Below are 22,541 nucleotides of genomic sequence, written 5' to 3'. Positions count from 1 at the left end.
TGGCTCTTTTACCTTAGTATTGTAAATGGTTGAAATGGCTAATTGCTCAGGCAGCCACAACAATAAAAAATAATTAATGGTGCCTTAAATACCATGCTGCTCTACACTATAAATTAAAAACTCCTGAAAGTGACACGATCAAGCTCTAAAAAGAACAAGGATAAATAATCACATTCTTTTATTATATTTTCATGGCCTCAGTAACACCAAAAATAATAGCATAAATCCTGACTGTTGAATCAACTAAGAAAATACCGATTATTTGTGAATTCTAGTATTTACGTGACACTTATTTGTTTCTACTTTCCTTTATTTCAAGTTCAATGTGCTGCCAAATGCACCACAAAAACCCATGAAAAGAACCAAGCAGTCAAGCACCAAAGGATAGAAAAACGATATACATTAAGACACCATGCTGTTAGTTGCTGTCATACAAGATTATCACAAAACAGATGATTTGTTTCTAGAAAGAACTGATGAAAAAAAGAGCACAATAAAACTTATGTTTTAAATATAATTTTTCTAAAACCAAGAGTACTAGATCTGATTTTAAGTATATTTCGCTAAGCTTCTACTTTCAGGATATGAAAAAAACATCCATTCTAAGACACAAATGCCTCATATACACTGAACACAGGATTCAATGCAACAAGTACAGTGCTTATTTAGCTTTACTTTAATGCACAAACTAGGAGCCCTGGTCGTGTAGCAGCTTCAAGTTGGGCTGCTAATTACAAGATAAGCAGTTCAAAACCACCACCCGCGCCTCAGGAAAGTACAGTTACAGTCTCTGAAACACAAAGGGGCAGTTCTACCCTGTCCGATAAGGTCGCTATGAGACGGCTAAGACTCGATGGCTGTGAGTTTGTTTTTTTTAAGTCTTATTGGCATATAATTTATAAATCATACCACTCAATAGTTCAGTCCTATTAAGAAGAGTTGTACAATTATCACCACAATCAATCTCAGAACATTTTCTTTGTTCTTGTAGTTGTTATTACTTGCCCATGTCCCCCAACCTTTTCCTCCATACCCACAGGGAAACATTAATCCAGTTACTTTCTCTACTCTCAAGAAAAAGGACTGCTGTGGGTTAGGCATTAGACTGACAATCACAAGGTCAGCAGTTCAAACCCAGCAGCTGATAATGAAAGAGAACAATGAGGCTGCCTGCTTCCATTCAACTGATGATCTCAACAACTCTATTACAGAGTTGGAAGCTACTAGACAGGTGGTATGATTTTTAAGGGGATGGAAAGGCTTGGAGCATTTAAAATTATTTAAAAATTGTGCAGCACGCGAGGATGAACCTGATGATACTTCTTTTTGGCACAGGGATTGGTTCAATCACTCCACAGTGAGAGAAATTCCACATAGTAAAGGGGGCAGGTAAGATTGCTCAAAGCCAGAGGATGGCTGCCTTGAAGTAAACTAACATAGATGGTGAGTGTTCTAAACTGAGGGCCTCTGCAAATCAAAGGGACTGCACTGAAGCAGGGCGACCAAGAGGACAGCTCCCGCTTTCTTGGTCATGCCTGAGTCAAAAGGGAGGGCTCACCAAGATTAAGAGAGTGTGTGGGTTAAATAGCTCCATTGAAATAAGGACAAGAGTGATAGCAAACGCAGGAAAGGCAAGTCTAGAGAGACAGTAACTAGATTAACAGTTTCTTAGGGTTATGGCAAAGAAGATTGGGGGAAATAGGGAGCTAATAATAACGAGTACAAGAATGAAGAAAAATTTCTGAAAGTGATTGTAGTGGTGATTGCGCAATTCTTTAAAACATATTCATATTATGTAATTGTATGGTATGTGAATTATGTCAATTGCTGAAAAAATTTTAAATGTCTATAAAGAAAAAAAGACAAAAGCATGTTTGAATCAATCAGATACATGCCACTAGAACCTCAATACCTAGAGTGTACCAACCACAAAATAGAGTGTACACATCAATCTGTTCTCAGAGGAATTACAAGGTATTGGAAGATGTAGTTGAAATATGAATTTCTTAAGATTCTAAATACTGTCAGGGATTTAAATTCTGGGGACAAGGAGAGCCTCCTTGGAGCATTTTCAGCAGCAGAGTGATAGAGTGGTAACAGTTAATAAGACTGAGCATTAGATTTGCTGAGACAGTGGTAAGAAGTGAAAAAGATCAGTTCTACTCTACCATTCAGGGTTGCTACAAGGTGCAATCACTTCAGTGGGAAACATTTTTTGTATGTTTGTTTTGTTTTTTAAAAAGGCTTGTTTGCATGATTAGAAATCTCTTCAGATTTTTGGATTATAGGACTTTGACCACTTACAGAGTTTTTCATCTATGAAAGAAGAGTATTTTAACATTGTACACATGAAAGAATGTGCTTTTTCACAACAGACGACTTTCAAAACTCCTATGTGAACAATATAAATTTTTAATGGTACTTACCAACAGTGGTCACAGGAGGCTGAGAAGGGTACTGGGAACTTGTTGTGGCAGGATACTGACCACCAGGTGGGTAAGGGCAACCTGGGTAACCACTAAAAAGTGATCAACAACCAAAAGAACCATTATAGATGAACACATTATAGCATCTTTAAAAACCCTACTCAGAAAATTAAACTCGACACACCATTATTTCACTAGTTAATAGGTTTTCAAGGAAATGTACATGGAAATTGTATTAATAAGAATTTAGTCTTTCTTTTGAAAAATAATGGCTTTCAATAAAAGTTTGAAATACACAGCAAAATTAGGTCCCCATTTGATCATTTCTAGGAGTTGTTTTGTATCAGACAGAGGTCACTGTAATCATGATTATACTGGATCAAGCTTGATACGTGGTCAGTTGACCTCCATCTTGACCCAATCTGAAATTGTTCTAAGTTCAAGTATTTTTTGCTTGTTTCATGATAAAAATTTCTTCCCTGGCCTTTTAAATACTGGTGGTGGTCTTTTCTCTCTTATTATTTGTATTTTTATCTTTATGATTATTTTATCCTTACCACTTTACTTTGTTCTGTATGCACAGGAGTGGATGCACAGAAATAATAACTGGTACAGGGTTTATGGGGGAGGTGAGAGACAGGGATGGTGAGAGGTTAGGGGAGCAAACAATGTATGGAAATGGGGCAGGGGAGGGAGCCCTAGAACTGGTTGCAATTGTACAACACTTTAAACGCGATTTAACTATGAAAAATAAAAGGTTCTAAAATGGATTGGGATGATTGTGCATTTCTTGATATGACTGAACTACATCATTGAATTATATGATTTATGGCTTATATGCCATTGAAATTATAAAAAATAAAAAGAATTGGTTTGCATAATTTTTCACCACGTGTCGACATTCTCTAATTTTATTAGTTTTGGATTTATGTGTAAATGGTTAAAACACTGTTTGGCTCTGGTTACTGAAGGACACCTTCATAGCAGCATAAAACTTCTGCAACTTCCCTCAGGGAAGTCTCAGTAGTAAGACTAAAAATAATATTTATTATGTGAGAAAACTCTTCCCCTGTGATTTCCTGGGCTATAGTAAAATTATACTACTTGATATTTACTTGTGATTCATTAGTAGTAACCTTTGTGAATATTCATTGTGGAAATAGATCATTTTACTAAAGTCATTCGAGATTGCTTCTCTGTGATTGATTTGTGTCATGCATATAATTTTACTACTCCAATCTCTTATCCAACACTGCCTACAACTATTAACATTCTTGGCAATTGGTCATTTTTCTTCACTAGACCCTAAAAATTATATCAATATAGCCTCTAACTCACAGCCCTAAATATTTGACGAATTCTAGCATTTTACCTATATTTTGTCCAGAGTCTTTATAACAGTGTAACTCGAAGGTGCAATTTTTGCTTCAGTTCTTTCAGCTCAAGATATGCTGAACATGCTCTTCCTTTTTGGTTTTACAACTCTAGGTCTTTTCACATGTCATTGTAATATTTTATTACTTCTCGAGCTGCCCTTTGAAAATTTCTGTTCTGCTCTTTTACTTAGTCATTTCTTCTACTTGCCTTAGCTACTCTATGATTAAAAGCAAATTTCAGAGTCTCTTCTGACATTCATTTTTATTTCTTTACTGTCTTTTTAATGACTTTCTGCTTTTTAATACATGTTCTTGATGTCATCCCACAGCTCATTAGGTCTTCTGTCATATATGTTTTTATATTGAACAATGCATCATAGATGCAGGAATAATGGAAAAACTATATAAAACTAGTCAACATTCAACCATTTCATGAGGTAGTGCATAATTTAGAGCCAATGACACTGAAGGAAAAGGAGGAAGTTGCCCTGAAGGCAATAGCTAAAAACCAAGGTTAATAACAGCTGGTGGGGTTTAAATAAAAATACTTTCCAGTGGAAAAATAAACAGAAAACCCAAGGCTCTAGGAATTGACAGAATACTAATAAAAAGCTCAGAAAGCAACCAATTACCTATGCTAAGAAATATGGAAGACAGGTACCTGGCCAACCTACTGGAAGGGATCCCAATTTGTATCTACTGCCCCCCAAAAGTGACCAAATAGAATGCAAATATTATCAAAGAATATCATTAATATCACATGAAAACTAAAATTTTGCTGAAAAATGATTCAACATTGGTTGATTGCCAGGAAGCTGCCAGAAATTCAGGTTGGAAACAGAAGAGGACATTGAACACAGGCTATCACTACTGACACCAGGTGGATACTGGCTGAAAGCAGAGAATACCAGAGAGATGTTCCACTTGTCTTTCACTGCTTATGTCAGGCATTCAACTCTTTATTATAATTACAGATAATATTGAGAAGCATGACAATTCCAGAACACGTAAGTTTTGCTCTTGTGGAACCTATGCATGGACCAAAAGGCTGTTGTCCAAACAGAACAAGGGGATACTGCATGGTTCTAAATCAGGAAAGGCGTGTCAGGGTTTATCCTCTAGCCTGACTTCACTCTGTATGCTGAGAAAGTGGATGATATGAACGATGTGACATTGGCGTCCGAGGAAGGCTTATTAAAGCCTGTGGTGTACAGACGCCACCACCTTCTGTGCTGAAAGGGAGGGCTTGAAGCACTGCCTGATGAAGATCACAGACTGCAGTTTACAGAATGGAACAGAACTCAATGTCAAGAAAAGAAAAATCCTCAAAATTGGACTAATAGGCTACATGACAAATGGAGAAAAGGCTGAAGCTGTGGAAGCTGTGAGTCAACGATGCATGTTTTGGCATTGCTGGGAATCCTGTTCACAATCACTCTCAGGGGGATCCTATCAGAATGTTCCCCTACCTTCTGACCAGACCCATGCAGGGAAAGGCCATTTGATAGTAGTCACAATGAATATCAGAGGTGTAATCAAGTTAACATATAATCCTTCACCCAAATCTACTAATATATATTTCTACCCCTGGGCAGCATCTGAGTTATGGCTAGATGACCTGAGACTTTGACAGGACGTCTCCAATAGTCCTTGTCCTCCTTTTAATATGACTCACCGGGCTTTCCCCCAGGCCACTGCAGAAGCAGCTTTGCTCCCCTCAGCTGCAGCCTATCATTCCTCGCAGCTATTACAAGTAACAGTCACTAAGGTAACCTTTGACAAAGACTGTAGCCGATTCACACCCTTCTTAAGCCAGATTGTAATCCGATTCCTGTCTAACAGATAATGCCCTACAAAAAATGGGACCATAGCCACAGGTGTATGAAATCCAGAATTATATATGACTGGCAGGGCCATATTAATTGATATAACTCAACCACGTTTGGTAAAGTGGAAGAGAAGGCCCACGATAAGAGACTAAAACAATGGCTGCAACTGTGGGCACAAACACAGCAACCATTTAATGATGGGCAGGGCCAGGTGGTATTTTTTGTTGTACAGTTATGAGTCAGATATGATTGTTCCACAGCTCCTAACAGCAATAAATTGGACACCCAAAATTGGGGGAAAACATGAAGTGGTTGGCTTACAAACTTTCATATAAAACTCTCTTATACATGAGTTTCTGTGGATTTGTTTCTCTAATGTACCCAGACTAACACAAACAGCAACATCTTCCGTTCAATCTCATCAGGTACAGTATTCTTAGCTCCTTCAATCAGTCTTACAGGAGAGATTAGGTTTTCACATCTAATCCTTGAGTATGCTCAAAGTTAATTAGTGTTTCACTTATATTCAAGAAGTACGATTACTAGTTGTTAGTTGGACAATAAATCTCGATGATTCCTAGTTTAGCTATGATTGTGAGATCTAGAACACTTCTAATTCTGAAAAGCATGCTCTTTATGATTCCATAAAATTACACATTAAAAAAGCCAGCCCAGAGTGCTGGAGCAAGAGTTCTGAGCTCAAGGAGAGTAATTTTTTTCAGGATCACTTCCTCTATTTTTACTGACCGCTCACTTTAAAACTCAAAAAAATAAATTTTATTGGGGTTTGTACAACTATTATCACAATCCATACATCCATCGTGTTAAGAAAATTTGTACATTCATTGCCATCATCATTCTCAAAACACCTGCTCTCTACTTGAGCACTTGGTTATCAGCCAATTTTTTTCACCTCACTCCCCGCCACCCCACCTCCCATGAACACTTGATAATTTATAATTATTATTTTGTTAGGTCTCACACCATCAGACATCTCCCCTCACCCACCCTTCCACTGTCCGTCCCCCAAGGAAGGAGGTTATATGTAGATCCTTGTAACTGGTTCCCCTTTCTATCCCACCTTCCTGCTATCGCCACTCTCACCACTGGTCCTGAGGGCTTCATCTGTCCTGGATTCCCTGTGTTTCCAGTTCCTATCTGTACCAGTGTATATCCTCTGGTCTAGCCGGATTTGCAAGGTAGAATTCGGATCATGATAGTGGAGGGGAGAAAGCATTTAAGAACTAGAAGTTGTATGCTTCATCACTGCTACACTGCACCCTGACTGGCTCGCCTCCTCCCTGCGATTCTTCTGTAAGGGGATGTCCAATTGCCTACAGATGGGCTTTGGGTCCCCAATCTACAATCCCTCTCATTCACAATGATATGAATTTTATTGTTCTTTGATGTCTGATACCTGGTCCCTTTGACACCTCATGATCACACAGGCTGGTGTGCTTCTTCCATGTGGACTTTGTTGCTTCTGAGCTAGATGGCTGCTTGTTTACCTGCAAACCTTTAAGACCCCAGACGCTGTAACTTTTGATAGCCAGGCACCATCAGCTTTCTTGACCGCATTGGCTTATGCACCCATTTGTCTTCAGAGATTGTGTAGGGAAGGTAAACATAATGGAATGCCTATTTAATTGAACAAAATATTCTTGCATTGAAGGAGTACTTGAGTAGAAGCCCAATGTCCATCTGCTACCTTAATACTAAACCAATAAATATATGCACATACATCTATTTCCCTATAACATATGAATATATTTAAATATGTACATATCTGTATTTGGACCTCTATAAATGTCTTCTGCCTCCTAGTTCTTTCCTCTATTTCCTTTTACTTTCCTCTTGTCCCACTATCAAGCTCAGCCTTCATTTGGGTTTCAGTAATTCCTCTTGGTTACACTGCCCTTGATCAAACCCTACCAGGGCTCTTACACCCTCCTTGTCACCAATTTTGGATCACTTGTTCCCTCATCTTTGGGTTTGTTAAGACCCACTTCCTTTCCCCCACTCCTCCTCTCCCATGTCCCCCAGGAACTGTTGGTACCATTGTTTTCTCCTCCAGATCTCGTCTATCTTATATCTAGATAGACCTGCAGAGATAACAGTATGTATAAAAACAAGACAGAGCAAAACAAAGCAACAAAAGAAAATAAAACAACAAAAAACCAATGACAAACTAAAGAAAAGCCTGTAAATTGTTCAAGGTCTGTTGACCTTTAGGAGTGTTTTTCAGTCCAGTCTGGGGGAGAGCTACATCCTGGCCCTGAAAGTCTACTTTTGGTATTCCCTCCAGACTTCACGCTCTGCTCCTCTTGCTGTTTTGTTGCACGCCGTGTTTTGCCTCAGTGTGGTGGGTCAGATTGGGCGCAATTCCCACACTGTGTATCCAATGTTGTCCACCATAGGGCTATGGGTCAGTGAGGGATGTGATGTCTCATAGTGGGGCCAGCTATGTGGTCCTCTCTGTTCATTGGCTGCTCTGAGCAGGGTTATCGTCCTCAAGGCTGGGAGACCAGGATACGCTCCACTCTTTCTCGCCCTTCATTTGTTCCTGTGTGCTCTGATCAGTCATGTCCCTCTCCTGAGCTGTAGCTTCAGTGCTGTCCTCTGAAGTCAATTTTTCTGGGGGGAGGGGGGCTGTCCATGTAGTTCAGATTGGGGCCAGCCCCTCCTCAGACCTCTCTACCTGTTCCCTGCTTCATGTTGGTATGCTGCATTCACATCTTGGAGCACCAGGTTGATGTCTGGTCCCTCTTTTCCTGTCACACTTTAAGACTTATTTCCAATAATGTCATAATTGGACTAGACTTGCTAATCTTGGTACTTTTATAAACTCAAAAGAGAAAAAAAACATAAGTGCCTTTGTTCTTGGTGGATCCAAGCTGGATGGAACATTTTGTTCATTTTCAGTCTCTTAAGTAATCCATGCTAGAATGTTACAAGAAAAGGAAAAATTTTAATCTCTTCCTGTGAGCCTTCTGTAAGCTGAAGTCCAATTGCTACAGATGGGCTTTAGGTCTCCACTCCACACTCCCCCGCATTCACAGTGATATGATTTTTTGATTCTGGGTCGTTGATGCCTGATACCTGATCCCATCGACACCTCATGATGGACTTTGTTGCTTCTCAGCTAGAAGGCCGCTTGTTTATCTTAAAAGCCTTTAAGACCTCAAATGCTAGTGCTTTTGATAGCCAGGCACCATCAGCTTTCTTCGCCACAGTTGCTTATGCACCCATGTTGTCTTCAGCACTTGTGTAGGGATGTTAAGCATCACAGAATGCCAGGTTATTAAAACAAATAGAGTACTAACTGGAGGCCTAATGTCTATCTGCTACCGTAACACTTAACATAACTGTATTTAGACCTCTACAAATATCCTTTGCCTCCTTTATTTCCTTTTACTCTTCTCTTGTTCCACTATCATGGTAGCCTTCATTCGGGTTTCATAATTCCTCTGGGCTATACTGTCCTTGATCAAGCACCACCAGGCATTCTATACCCTCCTTGTTATGGATTTTAGGTAATTTTTTGTTCCCTTGTCCCTAGGTTGGTTGGCACTCCCCATCTTTTTCCCCCACCTTCCCCTCTCCCGTCTGTTGTTTTCTCCTCCACATCATTGTTATCCCGCCTATCTTTTCTAGATAGACCTGCTGAGACAATAAAAAGCACAAATAGAGGACAGAGCAAAACAAAGCAACCAAAGAAAACAAAACAATAACAAAATAAGAAAAGCCTGTAAATAGTTCGAGGTCTGTTTGTTGACCTTTAGGAGTGTTCTCCAGTCATGTTTGATGGGGCGCCACACCCTGGCCCCAAAGTCTATTTTTGGTATTGCCCAGGGACTTCATTGCTTTGCTCCCTTGATGCTCTGTTGCACGCCCTTAGTGCTTTGCCCTGGTGTGATTCTATCATTTCTACTTAGTTAATCCGAAGCTCTGCATAAGGTTTTCAGTGGCTTACTTCCTCCCAATGGGGAACGAAGTCCTTCCTCATTGCCTGTTCTTAGTTTGGAAGCTCGTGGAAGCCTGTTCACTTTGGGTGACCCTGCGGGCATTTGAAATGCCAGTGACATAGCTTCCAGTATCTCAGTCGCTCACAAGTCACTACAGTACATAAACTGACAACATACTTTGGACATGCCAAGGAGACCAGTCCCTGGAGAAGGACATGTTTGCTAACGTAGAGGGGCAGCGAAAAGGAGGAAGGCCTTTAAGGAGATGGGCTGACTCCGTGGTTGCACTAATGGTTTCAGGCACAGGCACCATCGTGAGGACGATGCATTACTGAGCAGCGCTTCATTCTGTTGTGCACGATGTCCCTAGAGCTGGAACCAACTTGATGGCACCTAACAACGATTCTCACTTTACTCAATTTTCCTTCCGAGTTTATGGCTCCACATTTGGGGTTACTAATTTTTTTGAGTTAAACTTTTAACTCTTTTCCATGTCTGTACAGGATTAAAGAAGCCTGGGTGGTGTGGTAGTTATGGCCTCCACTGCTGAGAGTCAGCACTGAGACGATTACTCTCTCTTTGGGAGACAGATACAGCAGTCTCCTTCTCTAAACATTACCGGAAAAGCAAACCCATTGCCCCTGAGTCCACTCCAACTAATAGTGACCCTATCTGATGGCGTTTCCAAGATTGTAATTTTCACGGAAGCTGACTGCCACATCTTTATCTGAGAGCTGGTGCATTCAAACTGCCGATTATTTTGGTTTATAACTGAGCATCTTAACCACTCTGCCACTAGCCCATCTCCTATCAAGCCCGAGAAACCCTAGGGAGTTCTATGGACACTGAGTGGGAACTGACTAAGCCACGTGTTTTGGATTCAGAACCTTATTAAACAATTTGCCCTAGGCAAGAAATCTAATTTTATATTTTAAAGCTCCTTGGACCTAAGTATGTTTTAGAAATAATTTATCAGCATTCTTATATTTTTGTGCTCCCCTTTAAACTTAAAATTTTTTTTTAATTGAAGACATTGTTTTAAGTGCTTAAGAGCTAAGATATGATAGAAACCATCTCTTCCTGATGTTATGAATCAAAATAGGGCAGGAACTCATAAAAATCCTGAGAGAAAGACAAAGGAAATAAGTGGTGGATACAAATTGGGATGGCAGTGGAATAATGGACGCTGACTAAAGGAGATCAGGGAAGAACTGGGAGTTCTGGAATGTCGACGATAGCGGTGCCTTTATTCCCTTCAATCACCCGACTCATAATCTTACCCATACTAAAGTAGCTCCCCACTTGTTACTGGATTTCCTTTTTTTGGTCTCACTGCTTTTGCTCATAGTAAAATAAGTGGGCTGGACTTAATAACCACTCGCTTTCCTCCTAGTGGTACTGCTATGAAATTTTGCTACTCAGTTTAATCCCCAAATATCTAATATCCTCCTGTAAGAGTGATATGAATTGAACTGTTTTTCCCAAATCACAGCACTATAGATCCTTTCACTGTAGGAATACCCCTAGGGGTTCTTGGTTATGTTAATGAGCCATATTAGCACAGGGGCTATCTTAAATCACTTTCATTAAAACAAACAACTATTGTGCATTGGGTGAAAGAGATAACTGGAGGACAAAGATACAGCAATTTCTTTACAATGATTTCCTGTAGGGCAACCACTTTTGCAACAGAAAAACAGCAGTTTAGGTATTGAAGCAGCACAAATGGAGGGAGACATTTATGCCACAGGAACACCAAAGAACCTAACAAGAGAATAATTTTCTGAATGTATTATAACGACAGCCAATTTTAAGTTAACTCTTTTATTTATCTATATTTGTTATCCAAAAAGATATTTTACAGAGATACAAGATTTCAAAATCATTCCAATGATCCCATCCCTTTCCTCCCAATAAGTAAAGATACTGCATTTCTCTAAATTGAAGAAATGTTTGAAAGCGCGCACACACACAGCAAGGGGGTGACAGTGGGGGTTCAAAAACTTGGGGGAAAAATTGTCGTTTTAATTTTATTTTTCCACCAACTTTTTTAAGCCCTTAGCACATACAATCCCCAGGTTATGAACTTCCCACATGTGAACAACTCCTACCGGCCCTTTAATGCAGGACTTCAAATCGGTATGCCACAGCCAAGAAAGATTCAATTTAAAAATTGTGAACGATTGTTGTTCCAGTAACCAGAATAGGTAAATCTATAGGTCGAAGCCCTGGAGTAAGAAACTGATGAGTGAGATTGGACTGCGGCAGGCCTGGGGAAAGCAGTGTGGTCAGCAGCCATCTTTGAGTGGGGCAGCATTGAACTTGGCTTTAATGTTATGTAGATCTGCCCCCACTTTGTAAAAAATCACACCAATCTCTCAAAATAAAAACCCTCACTGTCACTAAGCCAATTTGGACCAATGGCCACTGTCCTTGTGTGTTTTCAAGGCTGTAATCTTTGAGAGTATAAAGTCTCTCATCTTTCTTCCACAGCTCATGGGTTCAAACTGCTGACCGTATGGTCAGCAGTCCATGAAAGCTACTCTACCACCATGCCTCCTACTAGCAACAAATTCTTCATTACAATCACCTTCACTGGCTCGCACCAAAGCAAAAGGGCTTGAGTCCTTTTTCTCACTAAACAAGAACTCATTGCCACTGAGTCAATGGTGATTCACAGATACTCTGTGGGTTTTTAAGTCTGAAACTGTTTAGGGGAGTCGAAAGCCCTCTCTTCCTCCAGAGGAGCTTGCTGGTGGCGTCAAACTGCTGACCATGAGGACTGCAAAATTAAGAACCATATGCACCTGTTTGGACTTATCTACAAATTCAACTTCAAGACCACTTAGGAAGAGGTGTCATCTTTAACCTGGGGACAGGGTTGCCCATGTATATGCTGTGTGTGTATATACACCATAAAACTCCACTAATAAACTGTTTTACTTACATTAAATTGCAAATTAATTTACTTTAAGGAAACCATTATTTTAATTCTAGATCTACTGATATGATACTTGGGATAAGCATTCAAAACATAACTTTTATTTACCTGGGATTGGGAGGGTATCCAGACGGGTAAGCAGAGACTCCACTTGGCATGCCTGGCATGTAGGAAGCTAAAAACAATTTGCAATAGTTTTCAATAACATGCATAGTCCTGACATATGTAAGCTATCAAAGAAAATATACATCACTATCAAACCACATCACAACTGCAAACAGTTAAGGAATCCAAATCTCAGCACTAAAACAAAACAAACTAGTACTTTAAGGAGTCACTCATGGCTACCGAGCTGACATATTTAAACCACATAATCCCTGAGTTATTCAACATGAGTCAGAACACCTAGAAGACCACTCCAACAGGGATAGCTGGTATATAGGTTTCCTCACTATTCAATTTCTAACTTAAACCAAACCGAATTGCTATTGAGTGCATTCTGATTCATGGAGACCCTGCAGGTTTCTCAGACTGTAGATCTTCAGAGGAGCACGAAAGACCATCTTTCTCCAGTGGAAGAGCAGGTGGGTCTGAACTGCTAAACCTGACGATGGCAGCCCAATGTGCAACCCACCTGTAGAAAGGTCATTCTGCTCCACTCTTGTGCAATGTGTCTCAGAAAAATATGCCTGTTTCATCTAAGACATATTTTGATATTTCTAGTTTATGTTGACCACTTAGCACATCTGGTTTTTGTTGGGTCTGACTGAGAATTTTACATGATTATTATGAGAAGTTCTATACAAAGTTTATATTCAGAGAGAGTGCTGAAAACAAGTCTAGAAAACATCCTACGAAAAAAGGTTAAAATCCAGCACTTAAAAAAACAACAAATACTTTAGAGAACAAGAGTGAGAGGAGCAGGGCACTGTGAACACAGAGGAAAAGGGAGACCTCACTTGGCCTTAATTGGAAATGACTTGTTCTTTAGCATCAAATTTTCCTCAGTGAAATTTTCCTACTGATACAATAATGTATTTGTCCTTAATTCGAGTAATGAATCATCTTCGCTCTTTTTTTTAATGCCTACTTTTTGGCAGGCACTGGGGATCTAATGAAAAAAATAAACCCAGATCTCAAGTTGCGTGAGTCTAGTGGAGATGAGCAAGCAAGCAAGCTCATAGTGGCGGAGTGTTCAGTCAAGTGAGTACAGAGCCTCAGCCTAACACTAGGAAGTGGGGTGGGGAGGGAGGTGGAGGGATGAGCAAATAGTATTTGAGCAGAGAATTGTATTTGATGGCACAGAGGCAAGAGAAGTGAAACCTTCAAGAAATAAACTTCTGCAACACAAAGTGCATGGAGTAGGGAGAAGTACACAGAGCTCAGACCAAGAAGGCTGTTAAAAATTGTTTCCAGAGTTGGTGAGCATGCACTGGTCCAAACAGCAGTGTTCACAGTCTTCAGACGAGGGTGAATACTATCGCATAATAAAGCATAAATGATGTTTAATGTCTCAGAAATGAAAAATTCCTCAAACTGTCACAAATTTTTCTTCCCATGCCCAAAGCACAATCTACTATTGTTTTTGGAAAGATGAAACTACTATTAAGTTTCAGTAAAATATTTAGTCAATTATCCTCCTTCATGCTATGTCTCTTGGACACACAAACCACTTACCCAAGTTGTAAGTAATTTCCTCTCAATTATAAACTATTTTCCTTCGCCACCCCAAATCTGAAAAGTAATTTATTTCACCAAAGTCTCCAAACTTGGGTTTACAATCAATGTCAAGTGCTATCAAAGACGGAACAGAAAGCAGGTAATAGGGCCAGGTAATTTTAAGGCCAGAATCAAATGGAGGAAATCAGACAGCATAGGGGATGATTGTGAAGGTTAAAGAAAAAATATCAAAGTGTTTAGTCTGGACACATAATTACCACTCACTCAACCAACGTTGACTATTACTGGTACTGGAAGGAAAAAAAAAAAAGGTTTGAGTAGTAGTTTTTTCATGTAACTTAAATGTAAGCTCAAATTTTAAATGTAATCAAGTCACAGAATTATTTTCTTTTATTTTAAAAAACACAAATTTCCCCCCAAGTTACAAGATCGGAAGAATAGTAAAGAACATTGTTTTATGACAACTTAGTTCACACAGGTTTTTGGGCTACTGCTGTTATTATGGCTCTTGAGACTGTACATAGCAAAGTGCACACCAATCCCATAGTCTTCACATGTACAATTTAGTGACATGCTGCATTTATTGAATTGTGCAATAGTTTGTTTTTTGTGTGTGCAATAGTTTTTTTCTGAGTTGTTTCTCTCCCATCCACACAAACTCACTGCTCTCAAAGGTTCCTAAATAGTCTTTCTAGTTGCTGCCATCAGGTTGATTCTGAATCACATGGACCCTCTGGAGAGAACTGCTTCCTAAGGTTTCTGAGCCTAAAACTCAATTCATGAAGGAAGATTGCCTCCTATTTTTCCTGTGAAGCCATTGGTGGATTTGAAGAGCTGGCCTTCCAGTTAGTGGTTGAATACTTAACCCACCGCGCCACCAGAGTTCTTTTTGGCCCCACCTAGTTCTTAAAAAAGATTCTAATGGTCAAGCCAGATCTTTATATACTGTATTACCTGAAATAAATTATTGTTTGCTTTTAAGAAGCCTTCAGGGAACATTTTAGGTTTAAGATTTAAAGGTAATCTCAAGGCAGCTGCTTCCCAGATTCACGCTGCCCATAAAGTCTAGAGCAGAACCGAAGCACCAAATGAGCTGTTCCAGTAAATCATCAACCCAAACCTCTGAAACCATGGGCCCAATCCCATGAGGCGTGTTTGGCTGTACACGCAGGAGTCTCAGCAGCTGCTCCTTTTTGTTGGTCATTGTTGTAAATATGTCTGCCATCTAACTTCGTCCATTCAGTTTTTTTATAGATGCATGACTTGTGGGAAACTGAGTTACCTGGAAGGAGGTGGACTGCATTCGATTTGGCACGCCAGCCCTAGTGAGAGACACGACTCCACAGTGCAGGACAATGGATAGATGCCCACAATGCACATATTCTCCATATCCACCTTTTGTAAAATGAGCATAGAAACCTGTCTCCTACAATGCCTGGCTCCTCAGGTAGGCAGATGCTCTAAGAGCAGCCAACTCCTTTTGCCTCTTATTCTTAAGGAGAGATTCACCTAGCTTGTCTCTGTTACCCGAAACCTTCCTAAGAAATGTTCCCCTACAAAGCCCAGGCTATCCAATATTAACACATTGCCCATTCTATTGTGCATGTATTCGCAAGAGGCCTGCAGGCCTCATTACTATAAAAACCTATTGGTGAATGAATTCAGGACTCTGCTAGCTCTTCTATTTCCATTTTACCACAGTTGTGCATCCTGCTCAGTACCCCATTCCACTGTGGGGTTGAACCCACAATAACTTACCGACAGCAAGAAGTGGTGAATTTTAATATTAACATAAAAGAGTAAATAAAATCATTTTTGAGTAATGATCATAACTGAAATGCCTAACTCCAAACTTTGAAGATAGTAGTAACTGGCTTTATTGTTTGAGCAACTAATACTGTATGATGCAACTAGAGAATATCTGATATATCTGGGTTATGAACAAGTTTCATGCCCAAGTGTGTCTTTAAGTCAAATTTGTCAAAATAGGTCAGTAGTGCCTAACATCAGTGCAGCCAAATGTCTCTTACTAGATAGTATGCTTTTTGCATTAAAAAGGACACGCTAAAACACCTTTCATATACTAATATGATAATATGTTTTTAATGAATATTGCAAAGTAGCACTTGTTTGTTATTGAAAACCTCACCTCCAATGCCCACAGTCAGGATGGCTGTATTCTAAATTAAATGAGAAACACTCTTTAATTTTGGGGTGCAGAGATGCCAAAGAATCACCAGATTCTTTCTATTAAAATCAAACTTCCACACTCAGGGCCATAAGGTCAAGGCCAACTCACAGTGCTCCTGCAGGAGAGGGCAGAACCGCCCGAGCTTCCCAGACTAACTTTCTAGGGGAGCAGAAGCCTTGTCTTTCTCTGGGGGAGCTGCCGCGGGTTTCCAACCTAGTCCAGCGTGTAGCCACTTCGCCACGAGGCTTCCTCAGCTTTTTAAACAGGGCCAGCTCACTGTCCCTCAGAACCGTTGGGAGGGTCAGTGAATGTTTTAAAAAAAAACTATGAACAAATTCCTATGCACACATCTTATTTTGAAGTAAAAAACAAATGGAGCAAAAACACCCCGCGGGCCGGACAAATGTCCTCGGCGGGCCGCAGCGTGAGGACGCCTCCCTACAACCTTATTCTGGGCAGGTGAGAGAAGGGAAATGGGTGCAGCTGTGTCAAGATGCTTCATCATAAAATAGATCAAGAAGGGTAATTTCAGTAGGAAGAAAATGAAAGCTCACACAGTTTGGCTTATGAATTATATTTAGCTAAATATAACCACAAACAAAATTTACAAAAAAAGCCACATTCAAAACAAGATGAAATCACATGTTTAGAAAAGTCTAAACAAGTAAGTACAACCAACTCTTAATTATTCAAGGTAATTTGAAAATACCAGAATTATTAAAACAAACAACAACACAGAGGTCTGAGTATATGATGGTTCCTAGACCATAAATCTTTACAGGAGCAGACAGCCTCATTTTTCTCCTCAGGAGTGGCTGGTGGGCTTGGGGATTAGTAGTTCAATGCTTAATCCACTGCACCACCGAGCTCCTCCAAAGAGAGGCACTATGTATTAATTAGATGAGAACCTTTACTGTCTCTCCATGTCCTCACCTTTTAAGGGGAGGGGAAAAAGATGAATTGGCTGTACTAAGGAGAAGAAAAAACTGAAGGCAAGGGGCTCAGTATGTATAACCAGAATAGCTGCAAGTAATTTAGTTCACCTTGTAATTGATTCTTATCTACAAAGAATCAATTACAAAGAAATCTCTTATCTACTGATTTTGCCAAACCGCTGTCCTTGAATGGATGCTGACTCGAGTGAACCTACAAGACAGAGAAGGACCGCCCCTGTGGGTTTCTGAGGCTGTAACTCTTTATAGAAGTAGCAAACCTCTTTGACTCCCCCTCAGCACAGGGCGGGCTGGTGGCTCTCAAATGTGGACCTTGTTCACAGTCCAATGTGGAAACTACGCCACCAGTGGTTACGCAAGAATCAGAGAGGCCAGACTATTTTCATGTTATACATGCCTCCAAACTGACTAAACAGGAAAAAACAAAATACATATAGATGGCATTCAGTGTCCTTTCTCCTTCTTTGAAATTCAGCACACCCAACTTAAAGATTTCTACCCACAAACGGAAGCCCAAATGCCAGTCTTGGGCGGGAATCTGGACAAGCAAACGTGGGGTCTCAGAATACTTCCCCAAAGTCCACCAACTTGAAAGGCTACAAAGCAAAATGAAACCATCAGACATCTTTGTAAACAGTATTTTCTTTCATTTAGAGTTTTAAAATAAAATGCACTTGTACTTACTATTTGGAGGCCCTGTTGCCTGGTACGGAGGATAGGATGTTGACACAGTGGGACGAGAGAAGACTGGGGGCTCCTCTCCAAACACCACAATCATGACCTGGATGAGTCCCAACAAGTCTGACTGCGGCTACAGAGGAGAACAATGTGAGTCCACTACTGACTTACTCTTCTGCAAAAAGGATGGGCCTGGCCATTTCTCGCCAGCTCTTACAGTGGGCACAATAATGTTCTTGTGGGCTCCTAATTGTGAAAATGCCATTTAATTGCTGTTATCTTAATAAAGCCAATAAATAAAGCATAGCAAAATTAGGCATTTTATTATTAAATTAATATTTGTGTCATTTCACATGTATAAAACCACTAGCCAAAGGTATATATTACAAAATTCAGCGGGCCTTCTTCTTTACTTAATCTCATGAAACTAACCAGAACTTACTGGTTATAGGTAAATTAAGAACACTAGTATAAATTCATGAATGGATGTTAAGCAGCAGTCATCAGTATTTAAACTCTCTAGAGACACGCGTTCTTAGAATCAGGGATGATGAATTCTGAACATTGCCGACAGCCTTTAGCGTCGGGTGTGAGCCATGGTGGCACTTGGTGGTTGGTTCTGTGCTGGGCTAGTAACCACGGTCAGCCCCTCCACAGGTGAGAGATCAGGCTTTCTACTCCCGTAAAAACCCGCAGAGGCAGGGCTGCCGTAAGTCAGAAGTGACTCGACAGTAGTGAATTTTTTGAGGCTTGCTTTTTAGCTCCGAAATATTAGAAACATTAGAATGTTGTCCAATAGACACAAATTATTAAAGGAGGTTCCTTTTCAATACCATAGTTACAAAAAAAGTTCCTGCTTTTCCCTAGAGACTGCTTAATTTTCTATTTCAAGTATCTGTTGATTAAAATAAACTATGGTAGGTGAAGTTCAAATTATTTGAGGGGTTCATTCCTTAACTTATTGATCACTTCACATTTCTTCATTACATTAATGTATCAGGCTCTGGAGAATTAATATTTTGATCAGACAACCAACTTCATGAGATTGACTAACCCCGATTTGTAATGGCCTAGCTTCTCTTCTTCTGTTTACAGCACCAAACGATCTCATTTCTTCAACTCCGTCCCAAGTGAAGATGACAATCAGCAACATTTCTGAATGCTTCCTGTGAAAACTTGCAGCCACATGCTAGACTAGTACAACAGCTTCCTACAGGGCTTCCGGTTATGGATCTAGTGTGACTGCAATGGTTTTCTATAAACGTTCACATCCTTTCTATAGAGGACAAAGGGTTCCAGCCCTCCTTGCAAAGAGCTCTCTGACTGATGTAAGACACACTGAAGGGATGGGCTTCACCACCTCCAGTGTCAGGTAAATAAAAATGGGGCACTCTTTTCCCGTTTCTTTCTTGATGAGCAGTGCTGGATAGTGTCCCCAATTAGAATAAGCCTTGACTTCTCAAGCACCAAGAGGGGGAATGCTGCCTTCTAATGAAGAGCACTCACATGGGACTACTGTGTAGGCAGGAAATAAATGTCTACAGTGGTAAGATTCTAACACTGAGTTACTTTTTTGGACTAGTTGATATGTCTAATAATCACTACCTTGAATATACTAATCTTATTAGACAATCTGAAATGCCTGTCTGTTCAAGGACAAAGTCAAGATGTTCTAGATCCTCTTTGGTACTTGTAAAACCTCATCTACCACACCAAACATAATCACCTTAATTTTTGGTTAATTTTGGTTAATAAGTCACACCTCTAACAATATCTCTAAGAGTGATCATGACAAATGCCCCTGTGCTCACATCTCTGAGGGAGTTAACAGAACCTTGCCAGGACTCCAGGGTTCCTCAGGCTTTACTTCTTGGTCACTTTCTGCTCCAGCTACTCTGAGGAAGCCACTTGTCTGACTCAGTCAGTAAACATTGCTTTGTTTTACTTTAAACACATTACCTATGGATATTTTCCTCAAAAGTATGTTTAGTTTTCTGTTTCTGAACTTCATATGAAGTCAATAAAATTTTATATTCTTTTGTGATATTTCAGCTGTTTAGCAGTATCCTTTAAGATTCAATCCTGTTAAACTTATCAAACTCATTGCCATTGAGTCAAGTCTGACTCATAGCAAATTCAGATAGGATTGCAAGGATGTAAATATTTACAAGATCAGATAGCCTCTGTTTCTCTTGGGTTTGAACCACTGACTTTGTGGTACAATGCTTATCTTACAGTGCTACCAGGGATCCTGGTTAAAGAAGATGATTATACTTAATTCATTTTCAAAGCTAGATGCTACGCACCAATTCTCTATTCTACTGAATCCAATCAGCCACTAAACACTTCTACTGAGTTAATTATTATTTTTTTAAGTTCTAAAGACTTCTACTTGGTTCCTTTTAAATAGAATTCTCCATATTGTCATCTATTTTCTTGAACATATTAATCACAATAGTTTTAAAGTCTGTGTCTAATAACTGGGTCATCTGGTTACAGGGGTCTGTTTACCATGTTCTCTCTGTTTTTTACTTGTTGCTATACTCGACAGCCAGTGACCAACCCTTCACCTGTACTTACCTACATTGGAATCTAGTGTCAATAAAAAACAGATGCAAGTCATCAAAACACATAAAATAAAATCAGTTCACAGAACATTGCAAATACTTACATGTTTCCATTCATGTAGATAAGGAAGATAGATTTTCCCATTTGCATCAACATGCTTTCCTGTTTTAATAGTCATTGAGCTAGTAGGCTTAACAAAACAGATAGGGGGATTATATGGATATGTGTCCAGTAGCCACAGGCATATTGGAATGTTGTATGTATTACCTGAGTGAGAGAAAAGCTTCAGTTACTCTTCCTCTTTTCCATTAACGACAACAAAGAGTCATACAACATTTAAAAACAACAACAAAAACTTTAGGGCATTATACTCTTCTGGCTCAAAATTTTATTTAAGACCAAATACTCAGATTTTCCCTTTGTAAAATAAGTCAGCAAGATTAAGAGCTAATAGATCATAAAAAACTCCTAATCTAAGGAGCTGATAGCAACCCTACAGGATAGAACTAAAAAGAAAAAGGACAGAACTGCTACTTCAGGCTTCTGAGACTAAATTTTCTAGGAATCGACTGCTTTGTCTCTTTCCCACAGAGAAGCTGGTGGGTTTGAAACACTATATTAAGTGCCAATGCTTAATCGGCAGTACCAAAGGCATCTGAGAAGTAATATACTTAGTGTGGTAGTTACATAATCTGGTGTCAACTTGTGAAGGGGTGGAGTCTAGCCTGTCAATCAGGTCGCAGCTTGATGACCTCATCTGGAGGCACCATGGAGATAAATAGCTCACTGGAGGTCAGATACACACATATCCTCTCTGCTGCTTCTTCCTGCTGACAAGACAAATGGGGCTATGCTAGAGCCCCAGAGCTGGAGGAACCATGTGGAGACTCCACTGGCCTGTGATCTTCCTGCATTCTGTGTCATTGTTTGTGTGAGCTTGAAGAGGAATTTATAGATTGGTATCAGACATATGGGCTAAAACTGGACTTATGGCCCTGATCTCGACTGGGCTGGGATGTGTTCCTAACATACAATTACTCTCTGATATAAAGTTCTCTATTACACATATATGAATGCCTATGGATTTGTCTGTGAAAGTCTCTAGGATTAACATACTTGGCATAAATCATATGAAAATTGAACATTCTTACAGTAACTATTTAAAACACTATTTGAGTTGGTTAACAATATAAAGAAAGGGTTTTCTAATGAACCAGTTTCACTACATATAAGGATGTACACATAAATTTCACTTAAAGAAATTAGATAGTTGTACAGCATTGAGTTTTTCTTGCACCAAATTACTTCTAAAATGGGTGAGAAGATTCTCCAATCAAATATATCTTAATATATGTTATTCCAACCACCCAGATTTCTTTTTTAGGGAAAATGAAGAATTTCCTAAAATTATTTATACTTTAGAATAAAAAAAAATAATAATATAATAAGAAATGGTTTAGTAAAATAAAGCTTACGTAAACTTAGATAAAATTAAGGGCATATACAACAACTGTCTTTAATCATTTCTTGTCTATTTTCTGTCCACATTCTCTAATCTATCCCCAGACACCCATTTCCTTTAACAGAGAAATCCATACTCAACTTTACCCAGTTTATTCCAAACTCATCAAACTTGCTGCATTAATACTGATGCTGTGTTATGAATGGTTGACAACCTTATTATAGCAAGTTTAAATGTCTATGATCTTATAAACGCGACTGCCTCCTCTTTAATCTCATATTTTATCACCATTAGATTTCATCACTCTGCTGTAGTTGTAAAATACTATAAATATCTATTTATTCTGCACCTCCTATTACAGTGAGTTCTTCCGGAGAAAGTATATTCTTATTTATCTTTTGTATCCATAACCCCTATCACTATATCTTATCCATAGCAGGTACTGTATAAAATCAATAGGTAAGCAGTTATG

General features: G+C 39.4%; 1 protein-coding gene across 2 annotated transcripts in view; it reads right to left on the bottom strand.

Annotated features, from left to right (window-relative positions):
• Nucleotides 1-22,541, bottom strand: part of TSG101 (tumor susceptibility 101) — a 62,057-nt gene that overhangs the window by 23,405 nt on the left and 16,111 nt on the right. For both annotated transcript variants that reach the window (XM_075545986.1, XM_075545987.1), the window contains exons 4-7: nt 20,711-20,874; nt 18,046-18,172; nt 12,646-12,712; nt 2,427-2,518 (exon numbers count right to left, since the gene is read on the bottom strand). In XM_075545986.1, the coding sequence (XP_075402101.1) occupies nt 2,427-2,518; nt 12,646-12,712; nt 18,046-18,172; nt 20,711-20,874 (450 nt within the window). The remainder of the gene's footprint in view (nt 1-2,426; nt 2,519-12,645; nt 12,713-18,045; nt 18,173-20,710; nt 20,875-22,541) is intronic.

The sequence above is a fragment of the Tenrec ecaudatus genome, chromosome 4 (assembly GCF_050624435.1).
Source record: "Tenrec ecaudatus isolate mTenEca1 chromosome 4, mTenEca1.hap1, whole genome shotgun sequence".
Lineage (NCBI taxonomy): Eukaryota > Metazoa > Chordata > Mammalia > Afrosoricida > Tenrecidae > Tenrec > Tenrec ecaudatus.
This window is presented reverse-complemented; position numbering and strand designations above follow the sequence as displayed.